This window comes from Dromiciops gliroides, chromosome 3 (genome assembly GCF_019393635.1).
Source record: "Dromiciops gliroides isolate mDroGli1 chromosome 3, mDroGli1.pri, whole genome shotgun sequence".
Lineage (NCBI taxonomy): Eukaryota > Metazoa > Chordata > Mammalia > Microbiotheria > Microbiotheriidae > Dromiciops > Dromiciops gliroides.
The window spans coordinates 624361530-624385677 of NC_057863.1; the positions used below are offsets into that span (position 1 = coordinate 624361530).

Here is a 24148-nt window from a genome sequence, read left to right on the forward strand (position 1 = left end):
CCCAGTCCAAATGAGGAAACGGAGGCCAGGGGAAGTGATTTGCCCAACATCACACCCAGAAGTGGGTTTTGCACCCAGCTCCTCCAGTGAGAGCCTAGTGAAGAGGTGAATAAAGGTGGGCTTTGCTGGGAGGGTCTGGGAAGAGCAGAAAGCCTCGTCTAGCTTCCGTAGATACCTGCCCCTTTTCCCTCAGGGAGCCCCACCGGGTACCCGCATCCTTTCCCCCAGGGCCGAGTCCACAGAGAAGTTCTTAGGGGCACCAGGCCCAGGGTGTGAGTCTCCCCATGGGCTCGTCCTCCCAGAGCCAAGCGGCAGTGACCTGGGTCAGCTGGGAAATAACTGTCATGGTGAGCTCTTCTTTCTCATGAGAGGAGAGATGGCCCTTTGGACTCTTGAACAGAGAAGGTTCAGTTCTTGCCTCTGGTGCATCCCAGCTGTGTGACTTTGGGTGGGTCATGTCACCCTCAAGTTTCCTCATCTGTAAAATGGGCATCTTTCTTTAGTCTGAGAACTCTCTTTTTTGTGTCCTGGCCCCTTTTGGCAGTGTCTGGGGAAGCCTGGGGAGCCCTTCTCAGGATCATGTTTTTAAATGAATAAGGTAGAATTTGGAAAGGTTAGTGAACATATAGAGATGCACAGTTGTTTTCCCTTCCAAGTTCAGAATCCCCTCCCCTGAAATTTATCCACGGACCCCAGCTCTTGTACCCACCTCAGAGACATTCTCAGGCCCAGATGATAAAGTGCACAAAAAGCTCTTTGCAAGCTCTGAAACCCTATAGACACGTCAGCTATCTTTTTTTAAGGGAAAGAGAAGAGATTAGGTATCCTGAAGCAAGCTGCCACAACTTCTGTCCTTTCCACCAAACAGCTCCAGGATGCCTGATCCGCTGAACCCCAACCTCTGCCAGAGACAGCCCTGCCCCCCATAAGAGGCCAGGGACCCGCCAAGTGGGCAGTGCCCCGAGGGTGCGAGGGCTTCCAAGGCCTCCAGAGGCTGGTCCTTGCATGGCCAGGCACCTTGGGGAGGCCTGGATCCCCAGAGTGCCTGGGAAGCCCGTGTGGTTAATTTCAGGGGGAAATATCAGGCCCAGGGCTGCCTCCCTCTAGCCAGGGGAGGACGTGATATCTGCCCTCCCACCCCCTTTTGGGGCCTGCCTTTGGTTCTACCATCCCTAAAGCCCGGCACACACACCCCCCCCCCAGCCTCAGGACCCGGGTCCGTGGTGGTGGGAGGGGTCTGGACAGGGGTGCTGGAGGAGGGGGCCCCCTCCCCCAAACGTCAGGGAGCTGACTCCAGCTGGGAATAGCTGAGGTCTTCCTTTTCTGAGCAATGCCGTCTCCCTAAATTGTCTTTGACTGCGTGCATGGGTAATGAAAGTTTATGTCCTTGTTAGAAGGACAGGCGGCCTGCTCCAGTTAGAACTGGGACTGTCTCCCTGCCAGCCACTGCCGCTCCCCCCACCCCACCCCACCCCCCAGCCCCAGTGAGTGTGCGAGCACACACACACACACACACACACACACACACACACACACACCTCCCTGGTGAATAAGGAGGCGAGGAGGGGAAGGGAGAAGAGAAAGGGGGGAAAGAAATTTCCATATTTGTGTAAGTTGCTTTAAAAGCATTTTATCATGTCATAAAAAAAAAAGGGAAAGTGCTCTCAGAAATTGATCCTCTCCGCCCGCCCATTGGACAGAAGGACGTTGGATGTTAATGGCCATTCTGCTCCGGGGTGGCTTATTAAAAAATTTATACATAAATGCTTAAAATTGCATAAATTATTAAAAAAAAAACCAACAAAGTAAGCAATCTGAATTCCCTCTTTTCCTCTCCCCTTCCCTCAGTTCCCCTCTCTGGCCTCCCCCCACCATCTCTGGCTGGCCTCGTGTTCCCCTCTTTCTCTCGTGGGCTTCTTCCTCTCCCCCATCCTTCTCCTCTATCTACTCTACTCATCTCTCTCTCTCTCTCTGTGTGTGTGGGGCTTCCCGACTCCTGAGTTTTCCCTCTGCACCCTCAAATTTAGAAAAAATCCATACCCCCCCAAAAAGCCCCACCAGCCTGCCCACCTTAATAAAAAAACATGGTGAATAATACCCCAAATGGCTAAATTAAATATTAAAGGGAGGGGGGGCAGCAGGCGGGTGCGCGTGGCAAGGCTTAGCCGGCATTCTCCAAGTTGGAGGGAGCCTGATGAGTGTCTCTCTCACAGGCGTGGAATGTCACCCACACATCCTGGAGATTGTAGTGGGGAGTTTTATGAGGGTACCTCATTGATTTGTTTCCCTGGTGCAGCTGCCGACCTCTATTGAGGGACAAACATAATCAGCACTGACGCAAATTAGATGGTTATTCGTTTTGAAAATTGACAGAAAAACAATAAAAAAGATGAAATGCTCCCAAATCAATAGATATAATGAAATTCAAATAATCCGAGAGATGAGGTCTCCATGGCAACTGATAATGTGGAAAAGAAAACAATTTAATAAAGGACAGACACACTTTGAAAACAGATTGGGCCCAGGGAGGGGGGTGGGCTGGCGGGCGGGCGGGCGGCGGGCGGGCGGAGGGGGCTCCGGAGCTGGCTGGGGAGCGAGAGCCGAGTGAAGGATCACTGTCCGTCCCAAGGACACCCGCCATAATTAAGCCAGGCTTTCGGCCCCAGAAACTGCAGATTCAGGTTTTAATACACAAAATTATTTCAGGAGCAGTGAATCGGAAAGTCGTTTGTAATGACCTTCCTGAGAGGCCTGGGCTCAGGGCATGTTGCAGGCTGAGGCGGCGGAGCCAGCTGAGTTATGGCATATTTGTGTTTTTATAGTGCGGAGGGGAGGGGGGCCGGGGGGGAGAAGGTTAAACAGTATTTACAGCTCAGTTGTTTTCAGAGGGGAAAGAGAAATAGAGTTCACGGAGAGATTCAGAACAGGAGGAGCAGGGAGACGTCCGGAGGAGGGAGAGGAGAAGGAGAGATTTGGGACACCCTCCCCCCCCCCCCCACGGCAGGGGGCTGCTTCCCAGTGGGCAGGCTCTAGGGAGCCAGGGGGCCCGGGGGAGAAACTGGGTGGGCTACACCAGCTCTCCGTGCCGTCCTCTCCTGTCCCCCAGCTTGCGGCCAAGCTCCCTCTACTCACTGGACATTGGGCCCAAGCAGGGCACAGCCCTGCTGATGGGGATGCGTGTGTGTGTGTGTTTATGCACACAGGCCTTCATTCATTCCATCAGCCTATCGACATTTGTTAAAGTACCTACTACGTGCCAGGCTCTATGGGAAGGGCCCGGCATACAAAACGGATCAGGGTGGGTTTGGAGGGGTCCCCTGCGGGGATGACCAGGCCAGGAGGATATAGGTGCGGCTCTGAACGCATACGGCCTGCGCCCAAGTGTTCACAAGAGACCAGCCATAGAATGACATTTAAATGACCCCTTCCCCACCATGAGGAGACTTAAGGACTTTGCTTTTGAAGAAGAATACGGGGGTTGTTTCCTTCTGTGTTCTATCCGGGTGATCAAAGGCTTCTCTTAGGGGCCACCTCTGTTCTCCTCCCCATCCCTTCTCCCCCCTCGCCCACTCCCTTCAGGCCAGGGGACCTTGACTGTTATCGGTACTGCTGTAAGAGCAGAGAGTCATTAGCTTGCTGTCAGTTTTTAAAAAATTGTTCCATTCTGCTGAACCCCCTGGCAGGGCCCCAGAGTGACCAGACCCCCGCCCCCAATCTGGGTGGCACTGCCCTGCAGGCCAGGCCAGGCAGGACCCACCTCTACCACCAGGCCCAGACCTCATTCTACTGCCTGAGGTTTTCTTCTCTCTGAGGGGCCCCTGCCCCAGATCTTGGGGTAGCCCTCCCCTCATTACCACCACACCAGCTCCCAGGGCCCCGTGGCGTCCTTTCATTTCATAAAACGGCACTGCCTCCAGAAGCTCATCAGTCCATCGGCTGGCACTGACTGAGGCCCTGTCCTTCCTTCCTGGGTAGGGGCAGTCCCTGGAAAGACTATCAGGAAGAAGGAGGGGGAAACAAATGTTGTTCGTCAGGAATCAAGATGGTCCCAGAGACCTTGTGTCGAGAGACAGTGATGGCAGAGAGGCAGCTCGGGGTCCTGAGTGTGTCCTGGTCAGGGGGTCATTTGTGAGCTCAGTCTGCCAGTCTAGGAAAATGGGAATAATAACAATGATTATTCACTTTTCTCTCCTATAATTGCTATTATACTATACTATTACATCATATAATAATTTTAACATAGCAATTATTGCTATTATTGTTTTATAATAATAACAGGGAGAGGCAGAATGGTTAAGGGGGCTGACCTTGAGGTCGAGAAGACCTGCATTTGAGCCCTGCCTCTGATGACCCTGGGCAAGTCACTTCACCTGCCTGCCTCAGTTTCCCCGGCTGTAAAAGGAGGTGCTAATAGCGCCTACCTCCCAGGGAGGTTGTGAGGATCAAATGCGATGATGATTGTAGGTGCCATCTAAATGTCCACCATCATCATCCTTCCCAGTGCTCAAGGCGACTCTCAGAGACCATAGACGATTTCACAGAAGGTGGCGACCAGCACTGGTAGCGAGACTTTCCTCATCTGGGAGTTCCCCTATGTCCCCACCCCTCATCATGACAGTAGTCGCCCACCTCTCCCTGTTTCACAGAGAAGGAAACTGAGGCTCAGACAAGCCAAGCATGACTCGGTCACAGGCACAAAATCTCAGGGACTGGAAAGGCTCGTCCAGATCACCCAGTCTCGGCTACACCCGGCCAAGAGTTCCCTCTGTGACATCCCCCCGGTGATGGTGTGAGGCAGCCTAGCCACCGCTTGCAGCTCATTCCTCATGAGGAGAGCTCTCACCACTAGGGACTTGTTGGCCCGAACTTTGTCTTTTTTTCTCCTTCCCCTCACCGCTCCTAATTCTGCCCTGCGGGGTCAAGGAGGCATCACTTGTTGTTATTTAGTTGTTTTTTCAGTCATGTCCTACTCTTTGTGACCCCGTTTCTTGGCAGAGATCCTGGAGGGGTTGGCCATTTCTTTCTCCAGCTCATTTGACAGATGAGGGAACTGAGGCAAACAGGGCTAAGTGACTCGTTCAGGGTCACCCAGCCAGGAAGTGTCTGAGGTCATATTTGAACTCAGGGCTTCCCGACTCCAGGTCTGGGGCTCTATCTACCGTGCCACCTGACTTCTCAGTAAGCATCAGAGCTGGAGCTAAATCCTGGGTCCCCTGAGACTCCCAGGTTCACTGCTGTTTCCACAACTCCCCTCACCCTCCCAGGGTAGAGCCCCAAGGGACACAGCTGACAAGTGCCCCTCCTCGACCCTGCTTCAGGATAATAAGGAATAATAACAGTCATGGTCATAAAAAGCAGATATCGAATGATCGCTATGTGCTAAGTGCTGGCGATACAAATGCAAGTGGTTTTTCTAATATTATTTGTAACGATACTAATTAATAGCTGATTCTAGGTGTGAAACTGCTGTCCAAGAGAATGGCAACTCCTTGAAATCAAGAACTAGTTCGGTTGTTTTCTTTAAGGTCTGCAAAGCCCTTGACATATTAACTCATTGGATCCTCACAAGAGCCCTGAGATGCTCTTGTGAGCTTCACTTTACAGGTGAGGAAACTGAGGCAGAGACAAAGTGACTTGCCCAGGGTCACACAGCTAGCGAGTGTCTAAGGCAGGATTTGAACTCAGGTCTTCCTGCCTCCCAGCCTGATGATCTGTCTACCATACCCCACTAGCACCTTTTGGACTGCTTCTGAGCTTGAGCCTCCTACTTTGTACCATGTCCCCATCACCGCTACAGACCCTTGACTGCTTGACGGAGGCCCCAGTGTTGGCCCCAGTTCTCCCATATCCCAGACCCCAGCCGCCTCACCCCTCCAACGGAGAGGCTGTGCTTGGGTTTGGTTGCCACAACGACAGTGCCTCAGCATTACCTGGGGAGACTGCCGGCCGACACCCTGTGTGTGCGTGTGTATGTTCGTGAGTGTGTGCATGTGTGTACCTGTATGAGAGTGTGTATATATGTGTGCATGCATGTGGTATGTGTGTGTGCACATACCTGTGTGTGTGTGTGTGTGTGTGTGTGTGTGTGTGTGTGCCTGTATGTGCAGACAAGGCCTGTACGTCGGCGGTGTTGCATTGCATGTTTGCTGCGGGTGTATGTTTTAAATCTCCCCTGGGTGGTAACTCTTTTTTTTTCTCCCCTTCCTGTTTGGCTGTGACCTGGGGGGAGATTGATGGCAAGACTGTGCGGTGGATGCTAACGGTTTCCCTGATTTATAGAGTTACTTACGCTAAGTGAGGCCACTTAGACGCGTCTGGATAGTAAACCTTTTAACTGAACTAAAAAAAATCATAATAAATAAATAAACCAAAGGGGAGAGCGCAGGGGCCTGGGTCTCCTCCCCACCCCTGCCCCACTCCTCACAGATGGGGGGTGGCAGGGCTGGGAAGAGAGTCTGGAGACTCCAACAGATCCTTCTCCCCAGCCCAAGGCTCAAGTCAGAGACCCCTGATCCTCAGGACTAAGGATCTGGGTTCAAATCCTGCCCACCTTTACTGCCTGAGTGACTTTGGGCAAGTCATGGGCCTCAGTTTCTTCACCTCTACGAGGAGAATGGACCGGCTGATCTCTGAGGGCCTTGTCTTGTCTATTCTGCCTGTTCAGTCCTGGAGGCTGACGCTGGCACCTCCTTGGTCACTGCAGCGATGGGGTTTGGAAGGGAAGGGGGCATTGGACCAGCTTCATAAAGTGAGGCAAAGAGCAGTGGCCAGACTGAGAGGGCGTCAGGAGATAAAGTCAGTGGCACATTCCCAGGCCTGAGACTGCATTGAGAGGAAGGATAGTCACCCTGTGGAAGTAAGACCAGAGATGACAGTTGTCCTGACATCCACTCGGCCCCGATGCTCGTCAGGGCAGAATTGTGTCTTTAGAAAAACCATTGGCTCTGGTGTGAGGTGCTTTGCCCCGGGCCTCCCTACCTCCTGATAGGCCGCAGAATTTAGACCTCAAAAGGGGAATACGGCATCCTTAGGAAGAAATATGTCCTCATTTTTCTTAAACACCATTTCCACTGAGTGAAATGTTTAGAAGGGACGCACGGGGAGAACTTTATTTCCTACCAGGGACTTCAGAGCCGCCGAGCTAGCTCATAAAGCACAGTGGGCCTGGTAGCTGACAGCCGGCCGGGCGCAGGAGCGGCATTACTCATGAGGGTGGGGGGGACACGCCGGGCCTGCCTGTCCCCCGGAGACCCCTCGCCCTGGCTCCATCATCTCTCTTCTCCTGACCAAGAAGAGGGCGACCCAGGGAAGGGAATCTGAGGGAACATAGCAGATCTGTTTGGTCCCAGAGCCCCCGGACAGTGCCAGCCTGTGAGGAGAGGGGTGCCGAAACAGGCAGGATACTAGCAGAAGGCCCCAGGGAAGGGCCTCCCCAGCCCTCTCTGCTCCCCTACATATACTCTCCCCAGGGGAGGAGCAGGATCGGGGGCAGGGGGCCCAGGTGCCTAGCCACAGGAGCCGCGGCTGCCACAGAGCCCGCCTGAGTGTTTGGCAAGAGCGGCTTCTCTGCTGAATTTGGAGGGAGCTGTGGAATTAATGCCACGGCCCCCCTCCCCATCCTTCTCCTGAGGCCCTCCCCCCCTTTCAATTTCTGAAGCTGGCTGATTTGAATATTTATAAATATCAGTAAATTATTTATTGTAGCAATCTGTTATGCCAGTTTATCCATTGTGGTTAACACTTTAGGGGACTCTGTGGTGGGGGGCGAGGAAAGGGCTGCAGAAGGGAGGGGGAAGGATGGACTCTCCAGGGAGGGTCCTGGCCCCAAGAGGAGGTGCCCATTCTGCTTGTGTGTACACACACGGCTGGGGAGCTGCCCCCAGCTTGGTTTGTGGAAGGGTCGGACCCCTAGCTCAGCCGGGCCCCACACAGAAATCTCCTTCAGTCACTCGGGCCTAGCTGGAGGACCCATAGGAAGCTCAAGGCATGAGCACACCCCTCCCTTCCCCCCTCCCCCCCTCCTCTGGACATGCTCCGGGTGAATTACCGTCCGATTTCCCAGCGCCCCTTGCCCTCCCCTGCCCAGTGGGACCAGCTGAGTTTCATATTTCATCAGGGAAAGTCATGGGGAGCATCTCCTGAGACTCGAGGGGTTCTGCCCAAGGGCAGCGGGTCCTTCTCCCGATGAGCTCTTCCTCATCTGTAAAACGGACGGCTTAGATGAGATGGGTTTTGAAACTGTCTCTGAAATTTGTGTCTTCCCGTCTCCTCTTCCTCCTCTGCCCGCATCTTCATCCCCCGCCCTTATGGCCTCCCTGAAGTTAGGGGCCTTGAGTTCAGATTCTGCTTCTGATACTACGTGTGTGAGCTCTGGGCCTCAGTTTCCCCATTTGTAAAAAAGATAGGACAGGACCCGAAGGCCTCCGAGATCTCATAGCTCTAAAACTATGGTTCTAAAATCTTCTCTTCCATCCTTCCTGTGCCCCATCTCCTCTCCTTCCCTTCACTACCTCCTCCAGTGTTTCCTGCCTCCAGGTGTGTGTGGGTATGGGTGGAGGTCATTTCATCTCCATGGGCCTCGGCTTCCTCGCCTCTACAAGGGGGTTCAACCAGATGACCCCTTTTGGACCAGAGGAAGAGAACTATCAGTTAATGGCCCAGATCAGATTGACCCAGCTCCTGAGGCTTGGGGGGAGCAAGTCACGACTGTAGTGTCCTAGGGGTGGGGTGGGGATCTGGCCAGGAGGCAGCCTGATTGGGTCGGGGTTCAGTGACACAGCCCAGATATCCTCTCTGCTTCTGGTCCAGGCCCAGCCTCTCCCCGACAGACCCCCTCAGGGTCATCCCCAGTGGGCAGAAGTGGGGTCCCACTCTCCTCTGCTCCCCCCCACACACACGCCCAGACTACCTCCTGGGCGGAATCATTCCCAGAGGAAATGTCCAGTGTAAATAGAGCCGCGGGAGGGCTGGTGTCAGGAAGGAGATGAAAGCATTGGTGACAGGCCCAGGGACGGATGGCTTCCTCCCATTGAGGCTGGGTCTCAGGCGTTTACTTTGGGAGAGGGAAGTCGGGGGGGGATGTTTACATGGACAGGAGCCTGGGGCTGGATCGGAGTGGGAAGCCTCGGGGTCCCAGGCCTGGAATAGGGTGGGGGCTGAGGGGGATGGAGGGAGAGAACATCCCCATGGATCAGGCCTCTGCAGGTACATGGGACACCCCACACATACCTGTCACTGCCCGAGCTGGCATCCCACAGGCTGACTTCTAGCTCAGCCTCCCCATACCCACTACTGCCCCCTTCCCATCACCCTGGGGACAGATGATGGAGGTTAGAGCCAGAATGGGAGGGCAACATCTGGAAGGCAGGTGGGCCAGGGCGGAGCGGCAGCTGGAGGGCAGGTGTTTGGGAGAGCAGTTGGGAGAAGAGCGGGGCCAGGGACCGGAACTGGGGAGGGGGGTGCCCCTTGCCAGAGAGGCCCCCAGAGTACACAGCTGGATTCCAGCTGTGGAGGAGGTAGCTGCAGGATTTGGAGGAGGGGTAGAGGAGAGTAAGTGGGGAGGGGGGATCACCCGACTGAGAGGAAATGAGAGGGGGGCAGGGGGGTGGAAGGTGGAGGCCGAGACCTCAGGATGGGTGGAGGCCAAGGGAGACAGTGTCCCCCCGTGGCAAGTGCAATCCATGGGAGCTTATGCCCCCCTCTTCCTCTGGATAAATATTTATAGAGTCATTTGTCGTCTGCTGTGTACACTTGGCTACCCACCTCCTGTTAAAAATAGAGCTGCCACCTCCCACCCTCTTCCCCCACGGGGTGGGGGAGGCCAGGGGCAGAGGGCACCAGCTCTCCTCGGGGCTCTTTGGCCAGATCAGGCAAGGATGCCCTGGCCCCTGAGAAAAGTGGGGATCGGTGAGTGGTGAGTCTGCAACCCCCGGCTGGGGCAGGCATAGTCTGGTGCTTTGATAACTGCCCCCATCCGCTCATTCACTGGGTCAGCCTCCTTTCTTCCCCAGCAGCAGGTTGGGAATGAGGCCATGGGCTAGGCAGGGTCTGGGGGACGCCCTGTTGGAGAGGATGTATCAGCCTGTAGTTGCTCCAATGGGGCAGGATACAGGATGTTGTACATGGGACCCCCAGGGTGCAGTGCAAAGCCCATGAGCTTCTGTGGGCAGTGTCACAGAACTGGATTCTGAGGTCTTGGAAACCAAGCTCTGCTACCCTCTGCCTCAGTGATCTTGGGCAAGTCCTTTGATTTCTCTGGGCCTCAGTTTCCTTCTCTGTAGGCTGAGGTAGCTGGGCTAGATGACTTCCAAAATTTGCCTTCCTAACCATGCATGGAAGCCCTCGGAGACCTGAAACATCATTTAATCCAACACCCTCTTTTACAGAGGGGGAAATTGAAACCCAGAAAAGTTAAGCAACTTTCCCACGGTCACAGACATAGCAAGTAGGACTTGAACCCAGGACTCGTAATTCCAAATTCTGTGTGCTACTGCTTTCTATGAAATGAGTTTGAATCCTAGCTCTGACACACAATTTTTTAAAAATATAGTTTATAATTTGTGTATTTTGTTTTAATCAATTTCATTTTTATATGTGTGTATCTATAGCTATATCCATATCTCTCTAGATATTGATATACCCATATATTGATATAGATATTTATCCACAAATATGTAAAGCTATTGATATATCTCCATAGATATCCATATATCAATAGATATCGATGTATGTCCATATATCCCTCTCCAGTCTCTTACCCAAAGGCAGCCCTTCTAACGTGAAAAAAAGGGGCGTTGCAAAGGGGAAAGAAGTTTAGCAAAATGAACCAATGCGTCAACCCAGTGTGACAGTATATGCAGCATTCCACACCCGTATCACCCCACCTCTGCAAAAAGGAGAGGGAGAAGTATTTTCCCATCTTCTCTATGGCTCTAGAGATGAGAAAATTCACCTCCCTCCCAAACTTAGCTTAGCTTAGCCTGGCACACTAATTAGCCGTGTGACCTTGCCTCAGTTTCCCCATCTGTGAGAGTATGTGCCAGATGCCCCTCAAGGGGCCATTGTAAAGAAACCTCAGATCAACGGTTCATTAATTAACAAATTGGATGAATAAGTAGAGTTTGTGAGCCTCTGTGGCAAATACAAGTATGAATGAACCCGTGTATGTGTGTATTTATCTGTGTGTGTCTTCACAGTTGTTGATACACTGTGGAATGACTTGATAGCATTCATATTGAGGGGCAGAGTTAGGTTGGCTAGATTGGCCTCAGAACCAGTTGTTAAATTCTCGGTGTGAGCATTTACACCTTAGAAATCCACAAACAATGTCCATCAGGGCTTGGTTGGTTATCTTATCAATTGTCTAGATTTAAGAAAGTGAAAATGTTAATAAGTGTGTCCTTTATACATTTTTTCCCCCGAGAGAGCCAGATATAAAACATTTACCAGCACGCCTCTGAGCAGAGCTGGGGTTTTTTAGGCTCATGTACAATTGTTATGTTTCAAGGGAGGGGCAGCTAGGTGGCACAGTGGATAAAGCACTGGCCCTGGATTCAGGAGGACCTGAGTTCAAATCTGGCCTCAGACACTTGACACTTACTAGCTGTGTGACCTTGGGCAAGTCACTTAACCCTCATTGCCCCCCCCCCAAAAAAAGAGTTTATGTTTCAAGGGAAATTTTGACCCTTGGCATCTTGGAATTCCTCCTACAACAACAGCAAGCATTTATTAAGCACCTGTGGTGTTCAGAGCACCTGAACCGAGCCTAAAAGGAAGCTGGAAATTCTAAGGTGGAAGTGAGAAACGAGAGCACGCTAGGCCTGCAGGATTCAGCCTGTGCAAAAGCACGGAAGTGGGAGATTGTGAACAGCAGAGACCTTGAAATTCAGAAGAATACCAGTGGCCTTGCTAGAACCAGAGTAGGTAAAAGTTAAAATCGGAGTGGAAAGGTGGCCTGGAGACACTTTGTAGAGGGCCTTAAATACCAGGTTGAGGAATCTGTTTTATCCTAGAGACAATAAGGGAGGACTCAAGGACAAGTCCAGACCTGGGCAACTGCCCTCTGCCCATGTAGGGAGGTTTGGGGAAGGGGGAGATTAAATGAGTTCTGTGCTAGACGTGCTGGCTTTGCCCTGACTATAGGACATCCTGGTGGAGATGCCCAATGGGCCTTTGGTGATGCAGGCCTGGAGCTCAGAGGAGAACTTGGGGCTGGATGTAGAGATGTGGGATGCCTCTCCACAGAGGGAGAATTCAACTTAACCAGTGTCCAGCTTGTGAAAGTGTGTGTGTGTGTGTGTGTGTGTGTGTGTGTGTGTGTGTGTGTGTGAGAGAGAGAGAGAGAGAGAGAGACTCTTTGGACAGTCATGGTGAGTGTCTCTGAAGAGTAGATATAAAGAGTGAGGGTGTATGTGTATGTGAAAGAGGGAGGGAGGAGAGGAAGAAAGGGAAGGAGGGAGAAAGGGAGAGAAAAAATAAGAGGAGAGTATGAGAAAAAGGAGAGAGTGTGTGAGAGAGAGAAAGGGGGAGGAGAGCGAGAGGGAGAGAGAAAGTGTGCAAGACTCAGGGTGGGGAGGGGGGCTTCCCCCCTTTTCCCTGGCCCCTGGAGAGCTAGGACCTGTATCAGCTTGAGCTCTGCAGTCCTGGGGCTGCCCTTGGACAGGGGGAGCTAAACTTTGCTGTCATTTGGGGATTAGGAGCTTTCTGGGTTCCTTGTTTCCAGCTGGGGCTGGTGGGGACCCACAGAGCCGACAGTGGACGGGAGGAGGTGCTCCCCAGGGACCTTCCTCTCCTCTTTTCCCTTTGGGCTCTAGGGGGGGCTCTAGGAGACAGAAACATTTGCTGTAGGAGGAGGGTGGCGTGTGTCAGGGACTAGGGGAGATGCTTCTTACCCAGAGAGGGTTGGGTGGAGGCAGTGAGGAATGAGAAGTCTTAGGATGCTTGCTTTAGAGCCAGAAGGGACTTCACAGGGTTCTGGTCCAATCCACTGCTTTTACAGGTGAGGGACTTGGCTCCCGTAGGTAGTAAGTGGCCAAGACACAATTTGAACCCAAGGCCCTTTGTTGATTCTAGATTCAAGGGAAGTGAACGGAGAAATTGAGATGGGAGTATGTCTGAAGAAAGTGTTGGGAGATAGAGAGAGGGGATAAAGAAAGGGAATGAGGGTAAGAGAGCCCCCGGGGTCAGGGGGATGATTACAGGCTATTTAGATCCAGAAAGACACCTCTCTCTCTCTCTCTCTCTCTCTCTCTCTCTCTCTCTCTCTCTCTCTCTCTCTCTCTCTCTCTCTCTCTCTCTCTCTCTCTCCCCTCTCTCTTTTCTTTCTTCTCTCTCTTCTCTCTCTCCTTTCTCTTTTCTTTCTCCTCTCTCTTCTCTCTCCTCTTTCTCTCTCCTCTCCTCCCCTTCCCTCCCTTCCCCTCCTCTCCCCTCTCTCTCATTGTTTTCTTCTTTGTTCCTGTGTCCCTAGCACCTAACATAGTTCCTGCCCCTGGTGAACAACTGAGTGACTAATTGACCATCTAATCCACTTCCCCTTGTTTTGTAAAGAAGGGGGAGGTGACCTGGCTAAGGTAGCACAGGTAACTGTAGGCCTTTGGGTCCAACCTCTTCACTTGACAGATGAGGAACTAAGACCAGGAGGGCTTAGGGGACTTGCCCCGGGTCACACAAGCACTAGATGGCAGTCCTGGGTCCCCCACCTCCAAGTCCATGCTTTCTGCTGTGCCCAGAGGCCTTCTTGGGAAATCTGTGGAAATGATGGAATGAATGAATTAGATGAATGAATGAATCTGGTTCCTCAGCTCCAAATGCAGCCCTTTCTTTGCTCTCCCAGGGGATAAGGATGCTCTGTGTTTAGAAACACGGAGGAGAGAAAGCCAGAGTAGAGAGAGGGCAGGGCTCTTCAGTCTGCCAGAAATAGGACCTGAGCCTGGGTCCCCTCCAAACCAAACTACTGAATAAAGCGAAAGGTTGGATTGACCTGGACCCAGGTGATCCACTTGAGTCCAGGGCAGCTCCTCAGAGACGATGCCTATGACAAACAGGGCTGGCCAGAACCACAGCAGGGGCTGTTGTGGTGGGAAGGAAACCCCTTTGGGTTTGGCATTCAATGCTCTGTCCCTCTTCTCCTGTCTGCCCCAACCACAGGGTTCTAGACCTGGAGTCCGGAAAATTGGGTTCTTTCTTCCTTCTTCCTCCTCTCCCTTCCTTCCTCCTTTCCTTCTTCCCTTCCTTCCCTCTTTCCTTTCTTCCTCCTTCCCTCCCTTCTTTCCTTTCTTCCTTCCTTGATAAATCAATGAGCATGGAGTCAGGAAAATTTGAGTTCAAATACAGACACAGGCACTAGCTGTGTGACCCTGGGCAAGTCACTTAACCCTGTTTGCCTCAGTTTCCCCATATGTAAAGTGGGGATCATAATAGCACCTACCTCCCAGGGTTGTTGTGAGTATACTTGTGAGGCACTTAGCACAGTTGTGCCCAGCATATAGTAGATCCTCTATTAAACGCCTGCTGTTGTTGTCTCTTGTTGTTGTTGAAGTGACTTGCCTAGGATCACATAGGCATCAAGGAGCCAGTGCTGGGATTTAGACACAGAAATTCTGATTCTAAATACAAAGTTGTCTCCTTTGCACCCTCCTGCTAACAAGACTGAAGGGGTTTCATATAGAAGCTTCTTTTTTTTAAAGTAATAAACATTTTTATTTATAGTTTGGGTTCTAATTTTTATCCCTCCCTCCCCCTTCCCTAAAGGGACAAGCAATCAGATATGGGTTATACATGTACAGTTATGTAAAACATGACCATAGTAGTCATTTTGTACAAGAAAACTTGAATAAAAGAAAAAATAGAAAGTGAAAATAGCCTTCTTCCGTCTATGTTCCATCAATATCAGTTCTTTCTTTGGAGGTGAATAGGATGTTTCATCAACAGTCCTTCAGGATTGTCTTAGATCATTGTATTGTTGAGAATAGTCAAGTCCTTTACAATTCTTCATCAAACAATATTGCTGTCTCTGTGTGCACAATGTTCTCTTGGTTCTGCTCTCTTCCATGCTTCTTGAGGGCAAGCGGTGTTATATTTTTGTCTGTATATCCCCAGCACCTAGTATATAGATCAAGGCACTTTATAAATGCTTGATGAATGGCTGCCCGATTGAAGGGAGGTGATGCTTAGTCTCAGTGCCTGCCTGACCATCTGTCTCCTTTTCTATTCCTCCAGCTGAAGGCGCTCTATGCCCCGACCCACCCTCAGGAAAACCCGCGATGGCGGCCAAGCGCAAAGGCGGCCTGAAGCTCAACGCCATCTGTGCCAAGCTGAGCCGCCAGGTGGTGGTGGAGCAGGGAGCAGAAGCAGGCCTCCGGCCAGAAGGCGGCCAGGGCAACCCCCTGCGGCCGCGGGAGAAGGAGCAAGGCGCTGGGGCAGAGGCCAAGGTCACCCAGACACCCCGGAGTGAGGAAGACAGGCGGCGGGCCGTGATCGAGAAGTGGGTCAATGGGGAGTACAGTGAGGAGCCGGCCCCGGCCCCCATCATAGGGCGCAGCATCCGTGAGGGCCTCGAGCTGCCCCCCGAGGGGGTCTACATGGTGCAACCCCAGGGGTGCAGCGATGAGGAGGACCATGCTGAGGAAGCGCGGGGGCCCACCTCCCAGAGCAGCAGCTTCCTAGAAGAACGGGACTCAGAGGGAACAGCCCCCAAAGAGGAGGGTGGGCACAGCACCAAGCAGGCTTCAGGTAAGGCCACACCCCACCCTGGCATCTCAAGCCACCAACTCTTATTTGGTCTCATTACCTGGAGTACAGACGTCCTTTGGGATCACTTGTGGGGGGCTGTGTCAGCAAAACATCATCCCAAGAAATCCGGGGTGAGGGTAGGGGACCAGGTCCTGAGGCTTTCCCCGAGGGGGGACCCTGAGTGAGGTCACAAGATTATAGAGCCCTTATAGAGCCAAAGGGAGCTCAGGCCAGCCCCCTCAGAACCAAGATGCCCCTGGGGGTAAAGGACTTACCCAGGGTCTTAGAGACAGTAAATGACAGAGCCACGATTCAGACCTAGCTCCCCCAACTCCAAATCAAGCAAGCTTTGCCTCCTTGGAAACCATGGAAATCAGTAAGGCAGTTGGCATTCATGAAGCACCTACTGTGTGCTGGGCACTGTGGTAAGCACTGGGCATGAAAAAAAACTCAGTCCCTGCCCTCAAGGAGCTCAGAGGGGGGATATCATGCAAATAGCCATGTAGCAACAAGATAGAGGCAGGATAAACTGGGGCCATCTCAGAGGGAAGGTGCTAAGATTAAGGAGAACTGGGAGCAGCTTGTGGCACTTTAAGGAAACCAGGAAAGTGTGGAGGTGGAGGCTCTAAGAAGGGAGAGCGCCTGGCGTGGGGCACAGCCAGAGATGATGCTCAGAGGCAGGAGATGGAATATTGGGTGCAAGAAACAACCAAGAGCCCAGGGTTACTACACAGCACAGTACATAGGGGAGTGTGAGGTGTACAAAGAATCAGAAGGGAGAAAGGGGTCAAGTTACAGAGGACTGTGAAAGACAAATGGGATTCTCATTTTGATCCTGGAGGTGATAAGGAGATGAAGAGAGGGAAGGAGAGAATAGAAGGAGGGAGGAAGGGAGGGAAGGAGGAGGAAGGAAGAAAAGGAGGGAGGAAGAAAAGGGAAGAAGGAATGAAGAGGGAAGGAAAGAAAGAAAGAAGGGGAAGGAGAGAAGGGAGGGAGGAAGGAAGGAAGGAGAGAAGAGAGGGAGAAAGGAAGGAAGGAAGGATGGAAAGAAAAAAAGGAGGGAGAAAGGAAAGAAGGGGCATCAATTGGGGCATTTCCTTCCTGCCAGGACCTTCTGAGGAAGGGGAGGAAGAAGGGTCATTGATGGTGCTCTGGGGAGAAGGGAGGCGTCTGCCCAGAACCAACAGGGAAGGACTAGCTTGCCCTGACCCTACCCTGAGTCTCATTGGCTCTAACCAGACCCAGCTGAGCGGAACCTGGGGAAGGGGTTGGAGCCAAGGAAGTGGGCTCTGGGGCAGGGGCAGGAGACTGATCAGGAAGGTGGTCATGTGTAAACATGGGTGTGAGCAGGCATGCCTGGCAGGGACAGGCAGTTGGTATGCACCGAAGTCTGTTTCCTGAGAGCTGATGACAGTGTGTAGACAGGGGCAGCAGGAAAGCTTGTTAGCTTTCTACATATTTATACCTTTGATTTTCTCTCGTAATAACTCTGAAAATGCCTTTGGTCTCCCCCAACCCTCACCCCATCCCCCTGCACCTGCTCCTCTGACATCTAATGGAATCATATCATCTTAGAGCTGGAAGGGACTGTCTGCAACATGAGTGAATGGAGGGAGGGAGGGAGGATTGAATGGATGAATGAATGGATGGATAGATGAGTGAATGGAGGGATGGATAGATGGATGGATGAGTGAATGGAGGGATGGATGAATGGATGGATAGATGGATGGATAGATGAGTGAATGGAGGGATGGATGGATGGATGGATAGATGAGTGAATGGAGGGATGGATGAGTGAATGGAGGGATGGATGGATGGATAGATGAGTGAATGGAGGGATGGATGAGTGAATGGAGGGATGGATGGATGGATGAGTGAATGGAGGGATGGAGGGATAGATGGGTGAATGGATGGATGAGTGGATAGATGGATGGATGGATGGATGGATGGATGGATGGATGGATGGATGGGTGGATGGATGGATGGGTGGATAGATGGATGGGTGAAAGAATGGATGGGTAGATGGATAGATGGATGGGTGAATGGATGGGTGGGTGGATGGATGAATGGATGGATTAGTGAATGGATGGATGGGTAGATGGATGGATGAGTGGATGGGTGGGTGGGTAGGTAGATAAATGAATGGATGAGTGGATGGATGGATGGATGCATGGATAAGTGAATGGATGGATGCATGGATGGGTGCATTCATTCACCTCTACCTGAGCAAGAATCCCCTCCTGGAACATCTTGAATAAACGATCATTTGGGCTCCCAGAGGCATCACCAAGAGAGCCTCTTCCACTTGGAGCTATCTGGAAATGTTAGAATGTTATCTCCTTATATCAAACTGAAATCTGCCTCCATGTAATTTCCACCCTCCAGGGCCAAGCAGATTAAGACTAATCCCACCTCTAACCCTGCGAAGGTCTTCCATGAGACAGAGACTGTTGGCCTCCCCCCTTCCCTACCTTAGCCCAGGCCTCTCACCTCCTGCCTCTATCTGAATTGCCACTGGCTTGTCTCTTTCTTCCCAGCTCTCTCCTGGGACCCCAGGGTAACCCAGTTCTAACTGATTTTTCCATGTCTTCCCACTAACTAAGAAGTTCCCATACTGTGGAAAAAGCACTTGGTTCTAAAGCCAGAAGATCTGGGCTTGAACCCTCCTCCCATTTCACTTACTATAGATGTGTGGCCTTGGGCAAGTCACCTAACCTCACTGGGCCTCAGTTTTCTCAACTGTAAAATGAGGGATTTGAACAGATCCAGAGCTATAATCCTGGTCTGCTCTGTCTTCCTTAAGATGTGAGGTACCCCGCAGCATACCTCTCTGGGGCATCACAGGGCAGGGCAGTCTGGCTGACCTATATCTGATCTGCTCTGCTGAACCACTGGAAAAAAGAGGGAGGGGTAGGGTAGAAGTAGAAAGTCAGGAATCTGACTGTGGGTGGATTTTAGGAGTTTTGGGGTGATGGCCCAGTGGGACCGAATCCCCCCAGCCACAGATCTGTCCAAATGCCCTCCCTTCCTCCATGCCAGCCCCTGGGGTGGTTCAGGAGGAGTGAGTTGGCCCTTTGTGCCCCTCCCTCCCCTGCAGTGAGGGGCGCATCTTCCTCCCTGTGCGGGGAGCCCAGGCAGCCACATAATTATGCATATAAGATATAAACAGAGCTGTTTAATTATCCTTCGCCACATCAGTGACAGAGTAATTAACAAACATTGCAAGATCAATGAGGAAAAATATGACCTTCAGTTTCCTCTGATAGGGAAAAGCCCTTGCCGTATTCAGACACAAGGTGATTGCACCAGGGCTGGGGCAGGGGTGGGGGGTGGGGTGGATGGGGAAGGGGGCATTGGCCCCCGGAAGTCTCCCATCCGTGTTGCCCACCGCTCCCCACAGCCCCAAGGGGAAGCCTCCCCTGGCCTCCTTTGGAAGGGATGATGGGGGAACCAAAGGGGGTCAGCCTGGCCTGGGGTGCCCCTCCCTCTCCCCTGCTCCAACTGACGGTCAGAACAAATGGGAACCGAGAGGTGGACAACCGGGGCTGGCCAGGTGGGCTCAGCCCACTCAGCCTGATGCCCATGGGGTCATTTTGTCCTGGAGCCGCACCCCCTCTGTGCTCCCCACCCCCACCCCCTGCCAATGGGAGCTGCCAGAGGCTTCGGGCCTGCACTGGGTGTCCCTGGTTTTCCTTCCTTTGGGCAGGGCCTTTGTGCCTAGCTTCTCTGGAGGCCCTGGGCCTGAGCCCTGGGGGCCCCTGGTCCCTGCTCCCTCTGGGCTGGCCTAGGACGCCTCAGAGCTTTCCTGCCATATATAGCACGCTGTCTTTAGCTATTTTTAGACTGTTTCCCCTGGTCCCTGAGCCACATGTGCTGGGGCCAAAGCCCTCTTCTCTCCTCTCCGCCAGCAGCCACCGGAGCCTGGCATTGGCCACCTCCCAGGGCCTGTTCCATCTGGGAGTTTTGGGTTTTGCCACTCCTCCTCCCTCCCGTACTGACATTGCCCCTGATTCCAAGAGGGCAGTGCCCAGAGAGCAGCCTCCATTCCCCAGGGGACCTCTGCGTTTGTCCCTCTTCTCACTGTCACCCAGGACTTTGGGGAATTCAGAGGGCCTTGTGCCCTGGGACAACCTAATGGGCTCATTGCCTTGGAGAGCTAGCCATGAGTCTGTCCACCCACCCTTCTCCCCAACCTCATAACAGGACACAGGTTCTCTCTAGAACAGAAATTCTTCCAAGAGCCTCTACAAGGAGTTCCTAAGCTTCTCTCCCACCCCCACCCCCACCCTATCCTTCCCTTTCTCCTTCCTCCTTTCCTCTTTCCTTCCTCTCTCTCTCTCTCTCTCTCTCTCTCTCTCTCTCTCTCTCTCTCTCTCCATTTTCATCTGCTCTGGCCCAAGATGAGTTAGATAGATGAGCTATCTGTCGAGTTAGACTAGAAGCCCACCAGTCCACATTGGTGGCTAAGATTCTGTCATTGTGTGAACATTTGGTCCCTCTTCCACTACCAATTCTTAATTCCTCAATCGGCTGGACTGTGTGTGTGTGTGTGTGTGTGTGTGTGTGTGTGTGTGTGTGTGTTTCAAAAATCCTGCTCAGCTGCCAGTCTGTGGCATGGTGTCCCTCATTTCTACTGGGGCTCTGCCCTCATGAAGCAGCTTCTTAGGCAGCTCTGAGTCTTTTGGGGGGAAGGGGGCATGAGGGAAGGTACCAGGAAGCCATCGGAGCTCCTGAACCAGCTTCCATTCCCAGCCCAAGCCTGTGCTTGCTACCCCCCTGTACCACCTGCCCAGGAGAGTTGCAGTGAGTGATTGGAGGCGATGAGGAGGGAGGTTTGAAGGACTCCTGCACACAGTAAATCTTTGCTTGGCGGGAGGGAGGAGGCGATTGCGGGCACAAGAGGGGAGGGGGGCCTCCGTGTCAGATTGAAGCCTAAATGAATCTGAGCTGGCACGTCAGACCAATCTGTATTTCCTCCTTTGCTCTGTTATTGGGTGACCTCCAGCTCCCTTTGAAGGCTGCACTTCTCCCTCACGCCTCCTCCCTTCACAGTGACCAGCATAGCAGCCTGGGGAGGACACAGAGACCGCAGCTAGGCTGCCAGGCCCTGGGATGGCCCAGGTCCCCAAGCCACAGAGTCACCTGCCTGGGCTTCTCCTGGCCTGGTGCCATTTCTATGGGGGCATGGAAAGAGACAGAAAAGAGCAGTTTGCCAGCATGGCAGTCGGGTGGGGAAACGTGGGACCCTTTGTGAGGGGAGAAGGGAAAGTGGAGGAGGGCAAAAGAAAATGTGCGGAGGACCTAGGTACAAATTACGGCTGGGTCATTCACTACCCATATGGCCTTGAGCAAGTCACCGAACTTCTGTGCCTCAGTTTCTTCATCTGTAAAATGAGAGGATTGAACTCAGTCCCCTCAAGATCTTTTTCAGCTCTAAATCTGTGGTCTTCATTCTAAGGATGAGACTGTGTAGAAAGCAGAGAGAACAATAATGAATTTGCTTAGCCCAGTGCCTGACTGCATAGTAAGTACTTATTACGTGCTTGTAGACGGACTGACCTGGGTTCAAATCTCGACTCTGCAATTTACCACCTGCGTGACCTTGGTTAAGCAAGTCACCTCCTCCCTAGGGGCCCCAGTTTCTTCATCTGTAAAATGAAGAAATAAAATGATGAAATGATCCCTAAGGTTTCCTCCGGTTCTAAATCTCTGGTCCTTTGAGAGAGGGGGAGGGAGGGGGAGGGAAAGAGGGGAGACAGAGCACAAGAAAGGAGGGGGGGAGGAGAGAGAGAGAGAGAGCGAGAGAGCGAGCCAGAAAGGAGCTTTAGAAATCAACCAGTCTCACCCACCTCCCGTCTTACAGAGAAAGAAACTGAGACCCAGAGGAGTTGGGTGACTTGCCCTTGTAAGTGTGTGATGCTAAGGAGGAACATGGGGGAGGCTTTGAAAGGATTCCCAGTACAGTTCATTGCCCTCCCCTGTTCTTCCTCCACCCCCAGCTGCCAGTGCTCCCCCTCCTCCCTGGAAATTTATTTGCATGTATTTTGTGCTTCCTTATCTGTGTACATATTGTTCCTTGCTCCTCCCTCCCCCCCCCCCAATAAAACATGAACTCCTGGACAGTTTCATTTTTATCTCGGTATGCCCAGCTCCTAGCTTAGTGCCTGACACATAGTAGGTGCTTAATGGCTGGTCAGAGAATAAATGAATGATCCCTTGCCCCTACCTTGCCCTCTGTACCTTCTGTCTCGGACCCGTTGCTCTCTGGACTCTCTGCTTTCCTCCTCTGCCCCCTCCTTCCTTGTCTTCTCTGACAGATCTTGAGGGAGAAGGTCTGGGTTCAAATTCTTGCCTTTCTTTAACTGTGTGACATTGGGCAAGTCGCTCCCTCACTCTAGGCCTCAGTTTTTTCTTCTGTCAAATGAGGGGGGGGGCGGTCCTTGATGACTTCCACGATCTTTTCCAGATCTAGGCCTCTGATTTGATGATGCTTCCTGGCCCCCTCAGTCCCTGACCCATTTTCCCACTTGCCCCCGCTCTCCCTGCGCTCCCAAGAGAAGGCCCAGGAGGTGGATTTTCGCTGGCCTCACTTCCAGTAAAATCGCTTTTCCTTCATATTAGGCCAAGGCGAGAGCACAGAGACATTTATGAAACTTTGTTTAATGTACTGAAAAGCCATCGGCCAGAACATTTAGGAAATTGATTTTCCTGGCATTGATGAACTCGTTTTATTTTACCCCAGTATTAATTACTTTTTTTTTAAACAAATTAATTTAAGAGTCGTAAAACCTAACAAGTGAGCCAAATGTCCGTAGATCATGTCCCCATAACCCCCCCCCCCCCCGCCCGCAGCCCCCTCCCCTCTTTGGGAGGAGAGGAGAGAGAGAGGGAGGGAGGGGGCCAAGGGACAAGGAGCCCTTGGTCCAGCCCTCCCCGCTGTGGGGACCTCCTCTTCTTTCCTGGGAGGAGCCTCTCATCCATGCCTGCCCCCTGGGTGACCCCCTCCTCTGTCCCCACAGGAGAAGCTTCTTCCCTCCGTGACTACGCGGCCACCACCATGAACGAGTTCCTGGGTATGTTTGGCTACGATGACCAGAACATGAGGGACGAGCTGGCCCGCAAGGTCAGCTTCGAGAAGCTCCATGCCAGCACGGCCCCTGAGGCCTCGCCCGCGCCCCCAACCTCGGAGGATAGCAAGCGGGCCAGGTACTCCAAGTATGAGGAGTACATCCGCAAGCTGAAGGCCGGCGAGCAGCTCCAGTGGCCCATCCACGCCGCCAAGGCCGAGGAGAGAGCGGGCAAGGAAGCGGGGCCCATGCCGGGCCTGCGGCTGCCCAGCAACACGGCCAACCTGGAGACCAAGGCCACCATTCTTCCCCTTCCCTCTCACAGCAGCCCCCAGATGCAGGGGCTGGTGGCACGGGCCTCCAAGTACGACTTCTTCATCCAGAAGCTGAAGACCAGCGAGAGCATGAGGCCCCAGAACGGGAACACGTACAAGAAACCGTCCAAGTATGACTTGGAGAACGTCAAATACCTGCATCTCTTCAAGCCCGGGGAGGGCAACCCGGACATGGGGGGCGCCATCGCCTTCAAGACCGGCAAGGTGGGCCGCCCCTCCAAGTACGACGTCCGCAACATCCAGAAGCTGGCCCCCACCAAGGTACCCCCCGCCCCCAGCCTGGCCCCCGCGCCCCTGGCCAGCACGCCCAGCGCCGCCCCCGTGGTGGGGCCCGAGCCTCCCGTCTCCCTGCCTTTCAACACCCCTGAGTACCTGAAGTCGACCTTCTCCAAGACGGATTCCATCACCACGGGGACTGTGTCCACCGTCAAGTAAGCCTACACACACACACACACACACGCACACGCACACGCACACGCATGCACATACATGCGTGTCACCCACGGAACACGTGCATGCATGTTGAGACCACATTGGGGAAGGCTTATCCCCTTCCACAAACCATAGCTACAGTGTCAGCCCAGGGCCCCCAGGGGCTACAAGCTGCCCAGCCTGGACTTGTGGCCAAATAGACTTGGAACCACTTTGGGTTTTTTCTTTTTCGGGGGTGGGGGTGGGGGGGTTCTTCCCTGGAGTACTAGAGCTTATTGTAGAGAGGGCTATGGGATAAATAAATGGAGCCAAGGTGGAGGGTGGGTCTTTTAGCGGGGCAGGGAGTAAGGGACTAGGCGGAGCACAGGCCTGGAGAGCCACCCATGTGCCAGACATCCTCAAAGCTGTCAAGACAATTAAAGCCGTTCTCAGCCTGGGCCCACAGCAGGTGGCCCCAGAAATGGCGACCAGACAGGTTGTATCTAAGATTCAGCTTCTGCTCCCCCGAGAGTTCTTCGGGGGGCTCTGGGCAGCAATGCTCTGAGGACGACGTTCTCTGACTCTTATCCCCCCTGCCCCATCTCC

General features: G+C 52.9%; 1 protein-coding gene across 1 annotated transcript in view; it reads left to right on the forward strand.

Annotated features, from left to right (window-relative positions):
- The window catches only part of CASZ1 (castor zinc finger 1), a 102423-nt gene that overhangs the window by 33484 nt on the left and 44791 nt on the right, over positions 1 to 24148 (forward strand). The window contains exons 3-4 of the mRNA XM_043999142.1: positions 15217 to 15729; positions 22749 to 23562. Coding sequence (XP_043855077.1) covers positions 15217 to 15729; positions 22749 to 23562 — 1327 coding nt within the window. The remainder of the gene's footprint in view (positions 1 to 15216; positions 15730 to 22748; positions 23563 to 24148) is intronic.